Source organism: Brassica rapa, chromosome A02, assembly GCF_000309985.2.
Source record: "Brassica rapa cultivar Chiifu-401-42 chromosome A02, CAAS_Brap_v3.01, whole genome shotgun sequence".
NCBI lineage: Eukaryota > Viridiplantae > Streptophyta > Magnoliopsida > Brassicales > Brassicaceae > Brassica > Brassica rapa.
In genome coordinates, this window is record NC_024796.2 from 18,650,430 (window position 1) to 18,669,077 (window position 18,648).

At 34.5% G+C, this 18,648-nt stretch overlaps 1 protein-coding gene across 1 annotated transcript; it reads left to right on the forward strand.

Moving 5' to 3' along the window:
* Positions 1 to 920: 920 nt before the first annotated feature.
* On the forward strand, positions 921 to 2,961 carry LOC103848660 (non-specific lipid-transfer protein-like protein At2g13820). The gene is made up of 3 exons (XM_009125520.3): positions 921 to 1,710; positions 1,814 to 1,864; positions 2,634 to 2,961. Exons 1-3 carry the CDS (start codon positions 1,338 to 1,340, stop codon positions 2,831 to 2,833), a joined length of 624 nt encoding a protein of 207 aa, XP_009123768.1. The 5' UTR covers positions 921 to 1,337; the 3' UTR covers positions 2,834 to 2,961.
* The last annotated feature ends 15,687 nt before the right edge of the window (positions 2,962 to 18,648 follow it).

Genomic DNA, 18,648 nt, shown 5'->3' on the forward strand with positions numbered 1-18,648 from the left:
AAATGACTTCTGTTTTTTTGTTTGGTCACAAGGGGTTGAGCTGTAATTTCAAAAGGCTTTTAGGTTAGCTTTGCATTTGATTCAAGTTTGGGTATAGATTTGGGGTTAAAATGAAATTGTGGGTTAGTTTTGGTAAATTCCCCTTGATTAATTTCGTAATTAATAATATATACTATTATACATTAATTTAAATAATATTTTATTATAAAACAAAATAAAATAAAAGTGTATACTATTTTTCAAATTTTATAATTATATTCTATATCTTCTTTATTAAAAGAAATATCATAAACAATTCATACTAGGTCTATTTCATCAATTACATCTATTTGATTATTTAAGTTAATCTATTTAATATATAACATTTCTAAAAATCTTTATAAATTATATAGATATTAATAAATAAATTTTAACTGTAGATTTATATTTTATTTTTACTTATAACAAAATATGTTGGAAAAAATCTAAGAAAATCTTAATGAAATTTTAAAATATTTTTAAATTGATGCAGCAATTGATTTCATAATTAATAATATAGTATTATTAGAATTTATTTACTTATGAAATCCTACAATATACTAAAATAAATAACATAAAAATATAAATTATCCTAATAAAATATCAGTTTTATAGTATAACTAAATAAAATTTTAAAATGTATTGTATTCAGTCTGTAAAAATTAGAAAAAAATGAAGGAGATTCTAAATTTGTTTATTTCATACTATGAATTTATTTTACCAAACTCGAAAATATATGAATATATAATAACAGTTAATGATAAAGTAAAATGTATTAAACAAATCATTATACATTAATAATATTGAATAAGAAACATAACCAATAAAATTATAGATTTATACAATATATAACACTAAAATATAAATTATATCTTTGAAAATTTTACTATGGTATCTGTTATATATTTATAAAATGAAAATCTACCCGCACGTCCGAAAAATCTAGTATATATATATAACAACACCCAATGACAATTTCTATTAATTTTAAACTTATGTTAAAAATATGCGTCCTTTACACTAATTATTTGAACAAAAATATCAACTTAACAAAACAGAAGACGAAAACATCAAATCCTTTCAAGATAATAATAACAAACTACTCACCTATTCAAAATAATATCTAACCTCCTCCAAAATTTAAGGAACGAGAGAACCGGACGTCAAACCCTAAAAAAGAAGAAAAACACAAACAAACACTTATTATATCTTTTTCCTTTCCCAGATTCACTTCTATATAAACCTCTCGTATTCTAAATCAGATCTAACCAAAAGAAACACTAAGCACTGAGCACTTTGAAAGGAAATATATAGCAAAAATGAAGCAATCTCTTATTCTTTCCATATTAATACTACTATCATCATCATTTGCACAAATCCATGCCCGCAACAAATCACATCCGGCAAACCCTCCCTCACCGGTAGCAACTCCAGCACCTGGACCATCAAATTCTGATTGCTCGAGCGTTATATTTGACATGATGGATTGTCTCTCGTATCTTACCCCTGGATCAAATGATACTACGCCCACGAAAGTGTGTTGTGGGGGAATCCTATCTGTTCTACAATATAATCCTAAGTGTGTTTGTATCGGCTTAGCGAGTAGCAAAGATATGGGTATTGCACTGAATAACACAAGAGCTCTTGCCATGCCTACGATTTGCAAGCTCCCCATTGCTGCTCCTCATTGTGGTGAGTATTTTTTATTTTATTTTCTCTCGTTGCTAATTTTTTTGTGTTTTTTGCGTTGTATTTTCATTGTTTCGAAGTTTTAAATTTTTCTTTGCTGGTGTAGCTATACTGGACGCGTCGAGGCCGAGTGCATCTACTCCTGGTATGTCTTCAGGTACGTGTTGCGTTATATTCACATTTTGGTCTTTTTGCATAGATAGTTAATTGATTATATTTCATAATTAAGATTGAAGGGTTTTCTTTGTTTTATTTTCTTTTTCTTTTTCCATACAGATTGATTGAAATTGTACTAAAAGTAGTGTGGTGTCTTATGTTTTATTTTTAGTTTATTTAATGACTTTCTGGTACATCCACTCTATTATTTCATTGAGGATCACTAGAATTATTATAGTAAAAGTACTGATATTGCATTTGCAATAAATAAAAGTAAGCTGCACTTTTCATATGCGTTTTTTTTGAATAATACATTTTCATATATATTATTTTGAATAAACACTTTCATATGTTATATTTTTCTATTTTTCTCAACAAGATATTTTATTATATATTATTTACCTTATTAACTGAATATTTGAAATAAAAATTGACGTGATATGCTTGTGTTTATCATATTTTTATTTTATGAATTGATTGGTGAAAAGGCAATTCACATATTTGGTAATTATGTAAGTCTCATTTTATTAGTTTAGTTACTATTTTTTCCAGCAAATGCAATCATTTAATTAATCTTCTATGAGAATTTTGATATACCACTGTTTTCGATTTGTTTCTCACGTTCTGTAAATTATATTAGTCTTACATTTTTAATTTTATTTATTTATTTATTTCGGTGAAAGCATTAGGTTTCCTTTCAACTTTATGATTTGGGTATATCATATTGTATATTAACAAAATATAATGAACGAATTATATCATTGATGCAGTTTCTCCATCGGCTGTAACACCTATGACTCCACAGTCTTCCGCCCAGTCACCCACATTTTCACCATCTTTGCCTGAGTCGCCGGGCATCACTGCACCATCTCCATCAAGTTCTGGCACCAACCACCTATCAGTTTCAAAATTTACCTTCGTTGCCGTTGTAGTTTCTTATATAACTTACATTTCGGCTTTTTCTAATTAATTACAACTTTCTCAAGTTTTCATATATTTCTTCTACTGAATTGAACATTTATGTTTGTGATTTCAAGAACGATGCTGTTTTAATTTGATGTTCTTTTTTAATCATATTGAATTTTTTTTATGTTTCCATGAACAAGTTTGTTCAATTCTGCTAACTAAAAAAAATGGTCGCACATACAATGGTTTCAACACCCATTTTATTTTTAATATTCATTTTTTTAAACATTCCACAAAATTTTTTTTTTCCAAGAAATTTATTCAACATTCATTTCATCTTTAACCTCCACAATAGTTTGTTTAAGAAAATTCAAGACCTTACCCCACCATTTTTAATTCATACTTTTAACTTTTATAATATAATAACTATATATTAATAATATTTTTTATTGTAATTAACTTAAAACTAAAATAACTTAACTTTTAACATTTTTTTATTTTATTTATATAACTACCTTTTCTTAAAAATATTAAAATTAATTTTATTAAAACATTTGTAACTAAGAACATCTCCATTTTATGTTAGATACTAGATTTTGACCCACACTTTGAAAGTGCAGAATAAGTTTTCGGTGAAAATATTATATAATCATATTTTCTCTTTATTTAAAAAATGCAGAGGCATAAAATCAGTAACCCGAAGTCCAAACCGAAACCAAACCAAAAATTCTGATCCATACCTTGTCTGAAATGTAAGAAATACAAGAATGAATCTTGTAGAGTGGTACAAAATATATCGGAATCCGAAGTGTTATTATCCAAAACCCGAGTGAGTAACCAAAAAAACCGAAAAACCCAAAAATAATTCCGAAAAACCGATTCCAATGTCCAAATTAGTCACAAATATAAATACTGAAACATTAATATGTTCTTCAAATATTAAATTCTATATTTATTTTGAAATGATATCTAAAAATAAGTATTTAAATTTTAAATACACTAACCTTAAATATTTAGTTCTATATAAATAAGCATTTATTTCTTATATTTTGTTTATAACCGAACAAATATAACTCAAATCCAAACGATATATGGTTAATTTATGAGTTTTAGGATGTGATACAAATTACAACCAAAAGCGAGATATTATATTTGAACCAGATTCGTACTTACAAATATTCCAGAATAAGACATATGATGCAATATAAATTAGAACTAAAATCTAAATATCCAAATTGTAACCCAACGGATACCTGAAAGCCCAAGCCTAACTTAAAGTGTATTTTCTATTTTGTTCAATTAGTTTTATATTTGATAGATATTTTACATGTTTGTTGGAATACCCAGTAAACTATTCTCATAAAACATTAATGAAACATGTTCCATCATATGATTAAATATTAATAGTAGCTAACTATTAATATTTATTTTATCATATATATATATGTATATATATATATATATATATATATATATATCAATACTATTAAAATTAAAGGGCCTTTTTGAAGTACCCTTTAAGTTTAGAAGTATTTACAACCTCATGCTACTGAATTATTTTTAAGCTATGATTTCAATAATTTTTTATTTATTTTTTTAAGGAATCGCTGCTTTTAATTTGTTAGGAAATATATTTAACGTATTTTTGGTTACCTTAAATCTCTCCCACTCAGAAACCCAGTCAACCTTTGTAGCGGGGAGACAGATATCAGATAATATCATGATTGCTCAAGAAATGTTCCATGCCCTGCGAACCAAACCGAGTGGACGTAATAAGAGGATGGCCATCAAAACAGACATGAGTAAAGCATATGATAGGATGGAATGGTCGTTTATCGAAGCTGTGATGCGAAAGATGAGATTTTCTGAAACATGGGTCACTTGGATTATGAGGTGCATCACGTCGGTAAAATACAGGGTTCTTATGAATGGTCAACCAAGAGGGAACATTGTCCCAGGTAGAGGTCTACGACAAGGAGATCCTTTGTCTCCTCTCATTTTTATTCTGTGCACGGAAGCACTCGTTAGCCTTCTCAATCATTCAGAGAACCATGGAAAGATAACGGGGATGCGCGTCACACGCGCATGTCCTTCGGTATCCCACCTTCTCTTTGCTGATGATAGCCTTTTCTTCTGTAAGGCGGAGCCCCGTGAATGTGAAGAAGTAATGAAAGTGGTCAGGACATATGGCAAAGCATATGGCCAATGTATTAATTTCGACAAATCCTCGTTACTCTTTGGTAAGAGGATTAATGCAGCTACTAGGCAGGAGATTAAAGTTGTACTTGGAATCCATAATGATGGTGGGATGGGGATGTACTTGGGAATTCCAGAGGATATTAGTGGATCCAAATGCAAACTCTTTGCATTTCTTAAGGACAACTTGATGCACAGAGTAAATGGGTGGACTGGTAGATGGCTCTCAAAAGGGGGGAAGGAGGTAATGATTAAGTCCATTCTACTTGCTCTCCCGACATATGTCATGTCGACGTTTTTGCTCCCATAAGAGAATTGTGAGAACCTCACTAGTGCCATTGCACAATTTTGGTGGAGTTCGAATCTCCCAAAAAGAGGCATACACTAGGCGAAATGGAAAAAGGTTTGTTTACCAAAAGAGGAGGGAGGGATTAGGTTCAGTTTGATTCATGAGTTCAATTTAGCATTACTGGCAAAAAAATTATGGAGATTGGTCCAGTACCCTGATTCACTTGTTGCCAGAGTTTTGAAGGGTAGATATTATAGGATGACCTCGCCATTGCGAGCAGTCTCTCCAAGTAGTCCATCATATGTGTGGACAAGCATCTTAGCCACACGGAAACTATTACTCCTGAGGATCAGACAGAAGATTCATTCTGGCTATGAAGTCAGGGTGTGGGAGGATCCATGGATCCCAACGAGACCTGCTAGACTAGCTATACCTGTAGCGCCTGTGATGAACTCGAATATGAGAGTTAGTGATCTCATTAACCAGAATTCGAAGGAATGGGACGAAGGGACATTAGATGACTATGTCCATCCTGGTGATATACCACTCATTTGCAGTATGGCCATAAGCTCTACTCATCGCCACGATACTTTCTGCTGGGAATACACGAGAAATGGCCAATACACAGTTAAGTCTGGATATTGGGTTGCTCAAAATCTGCTGAAGCCAGAAGATGAAAAGGTGATACTGGAACCAAGTATCACTAAACTTCAAGCCTTTTCTTGGAAGTTGAAAGCGCCTAGGAAGATATGCCATTTAATATGGCAAGTGATAACGGGTCGGGTGGCAGTAACGAAAAATCTAGTAAGGAGGAATATGCGGTGTGATAATTACTGTCCGAGGTGTGGGGAAGCAGAGGAATCTGTAACTCATGCTATATTTGAATGCCCTCCTGCTCTGCAAGCATGGTCCTTATCGGCAACTCCTACAAGTCCAGGCATATTCCCAGCGTCAAGCGTCTATACAAACATGGACTATTTATTCTGGAGGAAAAAAAATATCATAACATTAGATCAAGACATGAATCCTCATCCCTGGATAATATGGTATATTTGGAAGGCTCGCAATGATAAGCTCTTTAGGGGAATAGACAGAGATCCTTTGGAACCAGTCCGATACGCAGAAAGCGAATGCCAAGCCTGGTTCAGTGCAAACGAGATGATACCATCGGTAGTGCAAGTCAACAACGGTGAGGAAAACCAAGTCTTAAACTTGGGTAATATTTGCCTCCTGGATGGATCGTGGACAGCTTCTGATCGCTTTAGTGGATGCGGATGGGCTTGGATGGATAGCGGGGAGAACATACAACTTATGGGTACACGGAACTTCACTCGATGTGAATCAGCATTGCATTCTGAGATAGAAGCACTGCGCTGGACGATGGACAACATGCTTCAACACTCACCATGCCAGAGCTTTGGAACATACTGTAAGGAGCTGATTGCAACGATAAATGAACCCCAGAAATGGCCAAGATTTGCGACATAATTGGAGAAGATAGAGACGCTGCAGATTTGCTTTCCGGACTTAAAAATCATCCATGTTCCGCGAGTGCACAATCAGTTTTCGGACTTTTTAGCTAAGACCTTTCGTAGAGAGTTACTTTTCATTGGTTGTTCTATTTCGGTCTGGTTACCCAGACCACCTCAAGCTTGAATAATAGAATGGCCGTTCGACGTCAAACAAAAAAAAAGAAAAAAACTCTCCCACTCTTCCTCAATTTAGACAACTGCAAGAGAAGATTATTTTCGACGAGAACAGTTGTAGGATAATTGGGCAGATCGTGAAATGGAGTTCTTGCGGTGGCGACACTTACTCAGTGTCTTTCCAGTATTCAAGCAACAAAAGGGATGTGAAGAAGCGTTTGTTTTAATTGACTGAAAAGAGTTAAAATAGTGAGTCTAATAAAAATGGGGCTTCAGATCATAGACGAGGTCTTTAAGCCAAAATCCAATCAAATATCATGATGGCTACTCTGCAAGTCTCCGTATCCTTTCTTTTTCTTTGTAAAATTTAATGATTCTAATTTTGTTAACCACCTTTCTTTTTTGAGGTTTAGTTAATCGCTGTACATGATTTGATGGTGAAATTGTTTTTTTTTTTAACGCTGATTTATTACGATCTTACAATTATGATATATGAAAGATTACATTGACGATTCGACAACCGACAATACTACCTGCCTTATGAAGACCTACGCCTAACTGCATCACCTGAGCCGTCCTATGAAGATCCACGCCTGGCCAGATTTACTTGCACCATGTTGAAGATCCCTTGCAAGTTTTTTCCTATGTAATCTTGCATAATTGTTTTATAAACCGCTTTCTCCGGGACTTGAAACCTGGATTTCCTGTAATCTGCAATTAATTGCATAGTCTGGGATTCGAACCCCAGACCTGGGTGTAGAAACCCTTAAACCTTAACCAATAGGCTACGGTGCTTCCACAATTTAGTGTTTGTTTACCGAGGGAAAAATTTCAGTCACAAATGATGAAGCAAAGGATTCCAGCTCCAACGAGATGATAATTCAACAGTATATGCCTAAAAAAAAGGTTTGAGTGTATTCAACCAACAATAAAAAGCTTTTTCTATGATTAAATTACTTTGATATGAGTGTCTACTTTCTGTTCATAACAAATCCAGACCTCTTAAAAAGGCAGATTATCTGAAAGCAGTGACTTTGTAATCTAACCCTAAACCATTTCAGTCCTTTTAAAAAGGCAGATCTTTCTTATGTGTTATGTCAACGCTGTTGAAAAACAAACTATATCAGACATCTTCACATTGTAGGCTTCGTATTATGTTTTTAACTTATCTATACTATTACGACAGTAGTCTTATAATATAAGAACCTAATTAGCTTATTATAATTAAGAACTAATTTAGCCCACCGTGTTATGTCAACTCTATTGAAAACAACAAACTATATCAGGCATTTTCATATTGTAGGTTTTGTATAATGTTCTAATATTATTATTATTGTTATTAGTTTTATGATTAATATTATAAGCTTTTTTTTTTGTAACCAACTAATATTATAAGCTACCTCCTATTATCTTCAAACATATTTGATACTAACATAATATATTGTCTTCAACTTCTACGTGCAACCACCATAAATAGAGAAAAAGGGAGCAAACCTAATATTTAAGAAGAAATGGGAGAAAATTCTTTTTTTGGTTAACTATGGGAGAAAATCGAGATTGAGATCTTTAATATTAAAACTCAAGTATTATTTTTGCAGAAATTAAAGAAATTTAACAAATATATACCAACTTTAAGAATATCCTTCCAAATTTTCATTATTTACTAAATAATCCAAGTATATAAAATTATGTTTTACATAGTAATTTATTTATTTATATACTATCAGGGAAATCTAATAAAAATTCATTATTATAAACATCAAAATATTTCGAATATTAGTTCAGAAAATACTTAGAATATTCTATAATTATAAGTGGATATTTACAACACAATTAGTATGATAACAATCTTAAATATTTTATTTATAATCAGTCATTAAAATTTTAAATCGGTAAAGACAAACTTTAATAACAGATTTAAGATTTGGCATATTAAAAATCAACAATCGAACCCATTCAAACAAAAAAAAATGAAACCAACCTGAATCAATGTCAGAAATATTTTAAATTATCATAATTTTCAGGTATAAATTTAAGAATCCTTCCAAATTTTCATTATATACTAAATATTTCAAGTATATAAAATTATGTTTTATATAGTAATGTATTGATTTATATACTATCAGGAAAATCTAATAAAAATTCATAATTATAAACATCAAAATACTTAGAATAATAGTTCAAAAAATACTTAGAATATTCTATAATTATAGGTGGATATTTACAAAAGATTTAATATAATAAATATTTTATTTTTAATCTGTCACTAAAATTTTTAAATCGGTTATTTATCAAATACACAACAAAAGTTTAGTCAGATTTATCAGATTTCTAACATTGTTATCCAAACCAAACTTAAAACTAAGTTAACCAAACTAAACCCAAAGTCATAACTACTCTAACAGTTTATATATCTCTTAAATTTAAAAACTAAAAATGACAACCAAAGCGGAATCGAACCAAAAACTAAAAAGACTATAACGAAACGCCTATGCCTTAACATATTAATGAACAAACAAACGGTTAATAAATTTGTCCAAATTTATACTTCTCTCGAACATAAAAACCGAAATAAGACCGATAATCGAATGGATACCCAAATATCCAAAATACATTTTGTATACCTAAAAATATTGATTATATTTAGATTTAAAATTATCAAATATTCTAAATACTAATTATAAACCGAATTATCCAAAAAGAAAGTGACCTTTTTATACAACCATGTCTTTGCCTTATTTAAAATCTATATTTTTTTAATTACTGAAATGATTCCGTGACGTACCTTTTATTTCTATATAAACTATATATTACTTGATTCCTTTTCCCTTTCAACGAAATACTTAAACCCTTTCTAAGTTTACAGAATTATAATTAATTATATTCTTCAAATATATGTCATCAAATAATTGTAAACGTTTCATACTTTAGTAAATAAACTATCTATAACCCAAAAAATTATTGTCTTATTCAATAGACTTTTAGTTTAAAGTTTCCAAAAATATTATTATTTTAATTATATTCGAATATATTTTATTTCAGATATATATATTATATGATAAATTATCCTATATATTGAAAAAATATTTATTGTTAGATCATCCCATTCGTAACAGTGATTTACAAAAATGTGAATGGTTCTTATTTAAACATAATAAAGTATTAATTTCTATCTGTATATAATATAATTTATCAATAAAAATATCCAACCCTCCCCCCCCCCTCCAAATTACGTGAATTACTTGATTTTTCAGTTTTTTCAGGTTTAACTCAGGTTTTGGGCGTGTTTTTAGAATTTTTACTTTAAATCCAAATTAAACCCAAACTTTTCTAATTTGGTTCACTTCAGTTTTATAAAAAAATAAAAACCCGACTCGAACTGCACATCACATGAGTCGATCTGATTCGAAAATGCATGGTTCTCCTAAACGGGTCCTAAAACCCAAATAACTTGAAAACTGAATAACCCTAACTGACACGTACCTTAAACCCGAATGCCTATCACTATGAGAAGTTAAAATAAATTATTTTCAGTTAAATATGTCAAAACTCAAAAATTAAAATTCAGACCGAAATATTAGTAACTGTTAAATCAAAAAATTTAACTGAAATGTTATCCCGCGCTTTGAAAGCGCGGGTCAAAATATAGTAATTGATTAGTTACTTAAATTTAGTGTTAATATAAATTGAATTCATTAGTTTTAAAAAACAATAGATTAGTTATTAAGTTCCTTAATTTGAGATTAGGGTGATTAAAACATTTAAAGTTAAGAACATCTTCATTTTAAGTTAGAAATTGACCTAAATTTATTTTTCAAATACTTAACTTAATATTATTAAAAACTAAAATTAAGAAACTTTAAATACACACGAATAAACACACAAAATTAAAAACTTCAAATACACACGACATAAAATACACAAATTAAAAAAAAGATATAGCATAATTGGTACAATAGACTCAATTCACGAACAATAAAAAAACATTAATCATGAAACTATAACGCCTCGACCCGCCCACGGCTAATGGGCCACCCACGCCCGCTCTCTCGGCCCGTGGGCCCCATTCCGTCTGACGGTCGGTCTGTTAATTTTCCAAAGGCTCGAAATCATTGTTTACTGACCCTGCAATCACCACCCGACCTTTTCCCATGCTTTGGCCTCACTCGCACGCTATCGCGAATCACTTCCCGATAGATCACCCATCCTTCCACTACTCCAGCTCAAGCACGCTTAACTCTAGAGTTCTTTCAGGATGTGTTCCGGAAAAGGTAAGTCAACTTTGGTGACATAGGTAGCCAAATCAATTCTCTTAAGCCTTTTTCACATCTCACAACTCGGGATGTTACAGAAACATTCCAAATTTTGCCTTGTGAATCTTCTACATTTGAATCACGTAATTCGAGCAAGTAGAAGGAAAATAAAAAATGAAAACGCTCTCTAGGGTTGCGAAAAGGTTCTCCTTCTGCCGCTCACCCAAATCTCAGTTCTGAAACCCTAGAGCCTCATTAAGCAAATCGGCTCCGATTAATGCTTCTCAGTAGAGTACATATGACCCCGACGGTCTTCCAGAGACCTGGAGGGCACAGTAAGAAGGATGGAAAGGAGATATTAAAATCGGGAGGGTCAGGAGGTTCTCGCACACCAGTGGATAAAGGGAGAGATCAATCTGAAAAGGGAGCGAAAGGCGAGTCTAGCAATGGGAGCCGAGGTTCGGGTTCAATGTTTGAGAGGTTGGGCAACAAGAAAGGAAGTCCCCAGGAGATAAGCAACAACAGAGAAGAGGCCCAGCCCTCAAAACGAATAAGGCTTAGCAGAAGCGACGAGAGGAGTTCAGAAAAACCAAAGATCTCATCGAGGATCGAAGAACAGTCTCCTCAGTCTGTCTTTCAGAGATTAGGTGGTCAGTCGTGTGAGAAGAATCATTCAGTTCCCAGCCTCTCTGTCCGAAGGATATCACAGGAAAGTGGAAGCAATTTGAAATAAGGGTTGATGTCTAATTCCAACCCTTCAAACACCCCATGAGGATATTGAGTTGGAACTGTCAGGGGTTGGGGAATACCCCTACAGTTCGACATCTACAGGAGATACATGGTCAGTATCTTCCTGAGATAATATTCCTCAGTGAGACCAAAAAAAAGAGAAGGTACTTGGAAAGTGTGGTTGAGAAGTTAGGCTTTCATGATTTGTATACAGTGGAGCCAGTAGGCAGAAGTGGAGGACTAGCAGTAATGTGGAATAACTCTTGCAAAATTATTATCCAACAAGCAAACATGAGACTGATAGACATGAAGGTGACTTGGCAAGATAAAAGCTTCTTCTTGACAGGAGTGTATGGAGATCCAGTGAAAAGCAGAAGAGGCATGGTTTGGGAAAGATTAATGAGGTTAGGAGTTAACAGAGATGAACCAAGGATGCTAATTGGAGATTTTAATGAAATGGTGGATCAATCTGAAAACTCTGGAGGTGCAGAAAGAACTGAAGAAGAAGGAAAGGATTTCAGAGAAATGATCCAAGCATGTGGTGTATGGAAACTAAAGTACCTGGGCTACAAGCTTTCATGGTATGGGGTCAGAAACGAGGAGTTAGTTCAATGCAGACTTGATAGGTCTTTGGTTAATTCTATATGGATGGACTGGTTCCCATACGCCTCGGCCCAATACTTAACAAAGATCTGTTCTGCTAACCAATATGGGGGTATTGACTGGAAGAGGAAAACATGTTTAGAGATGATCAAAGATGGTGCAAAAGACAAGCTATCTATGAGATGGTTAGCAGAGGTTGAGGAGAGACGATGGAAGGAAATCTCAGCTTCACGAGTAGAATTGCCAGATGCCGCAAACAAATTTCTCAGTGGAAGCTGTTGGGGAAAATACCCCGGTATCATTGTGGGAACCGAAATTTGCACTGTCGATTTCCGTTTAAATAAGGAAACTAGGAAAACCCTAATTTCCCAGAGGACCCGGATATCTGCTAATTACCACACGTCAAGCAATCAGAACACGAGAATAACAACGATAAAGTATAAGAAATCGAAAAAGAGAGCAAAGAAGATCTTATTCCGAATTTGCGTATGAGCGTTTACAACAACGTATAAGCCTGGGTCGAGAGCTGTCGGCGAGATTCCTAGTTCTAGCAACCCTAAGACGGCTAAACCTAATTGAGTCTAATGAGATCCTAGGATGATGCTCTGGAACAGATGGGATAATCCTTGCAGAAACGAATCAAAAGACTCAAGTTTCTCAAGGTATGTGGATCGAATGGTGACACAAGAGGCTGCGGAAAGGCTCCTTGATACTCCTAGGTAATAGATTGGATATGACACACCAAACTAGAGCCCTTAGTCTCTGGATATTACACACCAGAAGTTGGATATTACACACCAACACTCAATCAACTCGACAAGCAAGAAGAAAAGAGAAAACAAAGGTTTTTGATAAAAAGATGGATGCTGATACAAGGGGCCACGACCAGAATATAAAGGAGAAGCCTTGTACATGCACAAGGTTTCGAAAATACAAGGAAAATAAAGACAAGGCTCCCTTGGAAACACAACAAAGACTAGAGTTTTCGAAAATAAAAACATAGCATAAAAACTTAGATAAAATTATATAACATAAGGTCTTCATGTGGACAGACCAAGATCAATCATCTAGGAGGTAAGAGAAGTAACTTGTGGCCTCATTAAAAACCTTGATTGGAAAACCCAGTGGGACAAAACCAATCAAGGGAAAAAGAGTACACACAAGCTACTTGCCTAGATGATGATCATCTTGAGTGTAGAGTAGCTTGAACGTAGATCAAGTTGTCTCTGATGATAGAAGCTTTATTTCGGCTCAAACATTCTTCAAGTGTAGGTTCTTCAACAGCTACGAGCTCTCCATGATCAGGTTCATGATTCCATTCCTTGGTGCTTTCCATGATCGCATCATCCCCTCCCACTTTAAAAAGATTTGTCCTCAAATCTGTGTTACCTGCAATAGAAGGGACCAAGTCAGTAACATGAGAGTTTATAAACAGATTACACTTACCTTGCAAGCCTCTTTGATAGGCATTGTCGCTGACTGGTTCTATTAGGTAGAAGGGACAGATCCATTTGGCTTTCCTCACTCCTGAGGTATTACTTAAACCTGATACATTGAAACAAGACAAGTTAACACAAGCAAAATCATCATAGAGTAAGAGTCTTATCCCAAAGTTGTCTTTTCTCGGTTTTGGCTTGTATGCTGCATCTGGAGGTGCTTCTATGATGAGGATGAAGCAAGTGACGTCCTGATGTCTCTCCTGCCTTAGATCAGGCGGCTTGAAACGTTTGTCTTCCTCATGCTTGTTCTTTCTCTTTGCATGCTTCAAAGCTTCCATATAATCTGCACATGACTCTTTTGACAAAAACAAGTGCATCATATCTGTGTAATCAATAAAATAACTCTTGAAAACATGTTTAGTTACCTTAGCATGCTCACCTGGTCGCCATAGATAGGTTTGAGATGTTCTAAACTCAGAAAAATTCAAACAAAGTAAACACAGAATCACCCGACTTGTAGAATCCATAACTGTTTCATTTGAGAAGCTTTGGACATGATTCCAATTCGACGTGAGACCCTGATGAGTTAAGTTTCCATTGCCGTTGAGTTTGTTGCTTAATTCCTTCTGGTTGCTGAGATATGATCCTCGGACTGCTCCTATGTTAAAGCTGGCGGCTAGACAGCTTCCAAGATTTGATTGTTGCATCTCCAATTTAGCCAAGGACTTATCATGTATACTCTGATCATTATAGCCCCTTTCTTCACCTGTACCTTTTTCAGCTTGTTTTGGACAAGTCAAGTGTGTTATCATGTCAAAGAAAGTGTTGTAGACCAGAATGTCTCCAAAGCACAAAACAGCATGATTCCTCCATCTATTATGCATATCAAAGAAAATATTGCAGACCCAAATATCATCAAGAATTAAATTCATACATTCAGAATCAGTGAACTCTAGTTTCAATTGAGCAACAGGTGTATCAAAGAAAGTGTTATACACTAGAATATCCTCAAAGAACAACCCTACACGTTCAGAATCATTTTTAGCACACAAACAGTCAAGCTCAAACTCAAAGATATTTGCAGACTTCACAATTTCAACCCTAACATCAGAATGATGAAATTTCGGTTCATGCAACTTCCTAGGTTCTTTCAAGACATATGTGGATGCAAGAAAATAATCAGAGATCAGTTCATGCCTAGGAAAGTTCACAACAAAACTATTTTCTTCAGTTCTAGCAAACAAATCAAAAGGTTTTCTAAAATAGAACTCGGGTGGCTTAAAAACAGGTTTTAAAATCTTTTCATGGTGATTCATAAATTGTTCAAAACTCAAAACATGACCAGAAAAGTTTTTATTACCATATTGAAAATTTTTTTGATCAAAAAGTTTATCTGGTTCAAGTTCTTTGAAAGATTTAAGCATTCTGTCATAAACAGAGTTTGAAACACAAAAATCTTTAACCTTTTCGAGACCAAAACGCTTCACATCCTGAGTAGTAACCACAACAAACAGTTCAGGCACAGAAGTAACCATATTAAACTCCTTACAGTGCTTTTGCAGGTCATAAGACAAGGGTTCATGAATAGTTTCTGATTGCAAGTTTTTCTGCTGTTCTTCTTGTGTTGTACTCTCTGGTTCTTTTTCTGCTGAGTCTTCTTTTGCAACCTGTGACACTGAAACAATTCTACTCGGTTGCACCGGTTCAAGACAAGTTAGTTCATCAAAGGAATTATCAAAATTAGATTCAGAGTGAGGTAAGAACAGAGAAAACTCTTGTTCTTTCTCAAACTTTCCTTTTCCCATAGATGTTTTGGTTTGAGCTTCTTGAATTGGGGCAGCTGAGTCTGGTTCTGCATCATTGAGTTCTGAGACAGTAGCAACTGGTTCTTGATTCTTTGGGAGCTTCTTCTGCTTTTCTAAGTGCTTGCTGGTCTTAAGAATCTCCTTAACAAGGCTGCTGATTTCTTTCTCATAATCAGCCATCTTGGTTTCTGATTTTTCACTTTTGAAGTCTGTTGCGGATATGACTTTCTTCTTTGGAGATTTCAGAGAAGTGTGGCCTTTGGAGGCATACTTCTTCCTTAGTAGGAACTTCAGATCTTCCCAAGTGGTGATAGCTGGTTCTTTGTAGTACCTGCGACCATCTTCTTCTTGCAACAACCACTTAAAAACGTTTCCTTTGAGCTGAGACATCACATAAGCCAATGCTTCTCTCTTCAGAATTTTGTTGTAGCACAGCCACTTCTCCATTGTTCTTTCCCACTTTAAATAATCACCTTCCCCTGTAAAAACATAAAGTTGAGGCTTAGTGATAATTTGATTGTAAGAAGAATGAATATTTGATTTAGGAGTGCGAGAAGCTTGATGTGGTCTGCTCGAAGTGTGGGCTGGCTGTTTGTAAGACTGTTGTCCACGTCCTGCTTCCTCTTCCTTATACCACTTATGCTTGCTTGACTTGTTTGGAACAGAATCTGGTGGTCTAGGCTCAAGCTTTTGTTTGTCCATTCTCTTTTTATTCTGCTGCCTAAGATCATCAGTTTGCTGCAGAAACTTTTGTCTAAGCTCCTTTCGAAATTCACCCATGTTGGTATCCAACATCTGCTGCATTTGAGCATTCATAGATTTAAGTAACAGCCTTTCTTCCTTAGTGAGTTTTCCTTTCTGATCTCCTGCCATTGTACCTGAGACAGAAAACAACACACAGCATTAACAAGTTCTACAGAGAAAACAAAAATCAATTTGCAAAACCAGAAACAGATTCAAATTGAAGCTTTAAACCTTAGACAATTCTTAGAACAAATTCAAAACTAATCAGAACAGAAGTGATAAATCTCAAACCTAACAGATCAGATTGATTTTCGAACTAGACCACAAAAATAGAGAGATAGATTTCAATTTTAGATTCAAGAGCAGATTTTTCAAAAGAAAAATAACAAAAACGAAATCAATCAAACTTGCACTGCACGGATCAGGTTTCAAGAGATCAAACAACACAAGATCAGAGATGATATGATAACAGATGATGAGATTTAGATCAAGTAAGAATAGATCTAAAACAATAAGAACAGATCGGAATCACACAAACAGATTTAGATCAACACAATCAGAGAACTTGATCAACAAGGATCCGAACAGTCTAATACCCAAAACAAGATCTAATCAACCCTAATTCGACAGATTCTTACATAAGAAACACAGATCAACACGAAATCAAAGAGTATATTAAGAGACTTCAACAGATTCGTGATCAAAACACTCAGATTTATCAGATTTCAACAATAGAAACACAGATCGATCAAAATCACAACAGAATATGAAGAGATCAAATCGAAAATCAGAGAGAAAACAAACACTTCCCTTCCAGAGTTGCTCTGATACCACTTAATGAGATCCTAGGATGATGCTCTGGAACAGATGGGATAATCCTTGCAGAAACGAATCAAAAGACTCAAGTTTCTCAAGGTATGTGGATCGAATGGTGACACAAGAGGCTGCGGAAAGGCTCCTTGATACTCCTAGGTAATAGATTGGATATGACACACCAAACTAGAGCCCTTAGTCTCTGGATATTACACACCAGAAGTTGGATATTACACACCAACACTCAATCAACTCGACAAGCAAGAAGAAAAGAGAAAACAAAGGTTTTTGATAAAAAGATGGATGCTGATACAAGGGGCCACGACCAGAATATAAAGGAGAAGCCTTGTACATGCACAAGGTTTCGAAAATACAAGGAAAATAAAGACAAGGCTCCCTTGGAAACACAACAAAGACTAGAGTTTTCGAAAATAAAAACATAGCATAAAAACTTAGATAAAATTATATAACATAAGGTCTTCATGTGGACAGACCAAGATCAATCATCTAGGAGGTAAGAGAAGTAACTTGTGGCCTCATTAAAAACCTTGATTGGAAAACCCAGTGGGACAAAACCAATCAAGGGAAAAAGAGTACACACAAGCTACTTGCCTAGATGATGATCATCTTGAGTGTAGAGTAGCTTGAACGTAGATCAAGTTGTCTCTGATGATAGAAGCTTTATTTCGGCTCAAACATTCTTCAAGTGTAGGTTCTTCAACAGCTACGAGCTCTCCATGATCAGGTTCATGATTCCATTCCTTGGTGCTTTCCATGATCGCATCAGAGTCTCAGCTTGAAATAACAAAAACGGAAAAATGCCTAAATTGCCCTAAGTGCTAAGTTTTTTCTGAAAAAGTTCTCTCACATGCTTCTCGCCTAGGACTCCTTATATACTAGCTCCAAGGTCGGTTTACGCTTTTACTCTTCTGCCTTAAGCCGTCATAGCATAAAAATGGAGATATTCCATTTTTCCCGATCTTCACAATTATCTTCAAAACTTCCGTATTTATCCGCGGAAACTTGACATTTATCCTTCCTTGTGGACCAAGCGTAAACCGTGCTGTGGTTTACGGGCTTTTGGTTAAGAAATCGTAGGATGGGCCTCGAGTCGTGTTTTAGGTCCCTTTGGGCCGTCTTCTGACTCGACACGTTTACTATGATTTCTTTCGATAAAGAACGAACTTTCCGCTGTTTCTAATCCGCGAAGTTTGATCGATGATTTAGAATAGCGGAAAACATGGACTGAGCTTGCTACGGTCTTCGGGAGATAGCATTTCAAGGTTTGACGAGAATGCATAGACTGGTGTCGTATCGATGTTTGGAAGAGCCCGATCGCTACACAGCGACCGAACTTTGGCT

Bases quoted from the DNA above. Each gene is read 5' to 3' on its own strand.
- LOC103848660 (XM_009125520.3), top strand. From the start codon at position 1,338: ATGAAGCAATCTCTTATTCTTTCCATATTAATACTACTATCATCATCA. The intron at 1,711-1,813 runs GTGAGTATTTTT...TTGCTGGTGTAG, and splicing joins CATTGCTGCTCCTCATTGTG to CTATACTGGACGCGTCGAGG. The intron at 1,865-2,633 runs GTACGTGTTGCG...TCATTGATGCAG, and splicing joins TACTCCTGGTATGTCTTCAG to TTTCTCCATCGGCTGTAACA.